This window comes from Drosophila miranda, chromosome 4, assembly GCF_003369915.1.
Source record: "Drosophila miranda strain MSH22 chromosome 4, D.miranda_PacBio2.1, whole genome shotgun sequence".
Classification (NCBI taxonomy): domain Eukaryota; kingdom Metazoa; phylum Arthropoda; class Insecta; order Diptera; family Drosophilidae; genus Drosophila; species Drosophila miranda.
In genome coordinates, this window is record NC_046677.1 from 5,973,357 (window position 1) to 5,974,106 (window position 750).

The window sequence follows — 750 nt, forward strand, 5'->3', positions numbered from 1 at the left end:
CGCAGCAAATCTTCAGTGAAGTATAGTTTGCTGTTAAACACTGAACAAGATGCATTGCTCGCTGATCTTTGCTGTGACTATAGCTGTGCTGGTGAGTAGAAAAACATCCCTAACATAATGGGATATTAATTAAAACTCTTCGGTTTCCAGGGCTTTGCCAGTGCCACTCTAACGACAAAAGACAAGGAAATGATGTGTGAACACCTGGAAGGTATTGAGATGAAACGGCACATGATGCTTGAGTCCCTATCGAGAAAGGCAGCAGCTCTTGGGAGGGCTGCCATTGAAATCCTGCCATTAAATTCAAATTTCGAGAAATGTATGGAACAAGATATCTTGTTTTCACACCTCACTCAATCAGACGAATCGGCCATTGCATTTTTGAACAAGTTCAAGTGTGCCTACAAGCGAAAAATACTCTGCAATTGGAATTACCAAGACCAGCCCGAGTTCCGAGAAATGTACAATAATTGGCGGTCCGAAAGTAACGAAATAATTAAAAAATTCGATAGGGAGCTGGTCGAAACAAATCAAGATCTGCTAGGGAGAAGGTCGTGGTCAACGCTACCTAATCGGAATGAGTTTATAAACTCAGTCAATTCCTACTTGAAGCGGTATATAAAGAATACTCACAGTTTGTTTAATCATTTTCTTAATTCTTCCAAATCCAAGTACGAGTGCACGTATAAGATAGGTTATCTTTAAGCCTATTTTGAAAAAAACATTTTACAATATATACAATTATTTTTA

The 750-nt window shown here is 38.7% G+C and overlaps 1 protein-coding gene across 1 annotated transcript; it reads left to right on the forward strand.

Moving 5' to 3' along the window:
- Positions 1-750, forward strand: LOC108162492. Its single transcript, XM_017297245.2, has 2 exons — positions 1-91; positions 151-750. The coding sequence occupies exons 1-2, from the start codon at positions 50-52 to the stop codon at positions 703-705; spliced, it is 597 nt and encodes a 198-aa protein (XP_017152734.1). The 5' UTR covers positions 1-49; the 3' UTR covers positions 706-750.

Bases quoted from the DNA above. Each gene is read 5' to 3' on its own strand.
- LOC108162492 (XM_017297245.2), top strand. From the start codon at position 50: ATGCATTGCTCGCTGATCTTTGCTGTGACTATAGCTGTGCTG. The intron at 92-150 runs GTGAGTAGAAAA...TTCGGTTTCCAG, and splicing joins CTGTGACTATAGCTGTGCTG to GGCTTTGCCAGTGCCACTCT.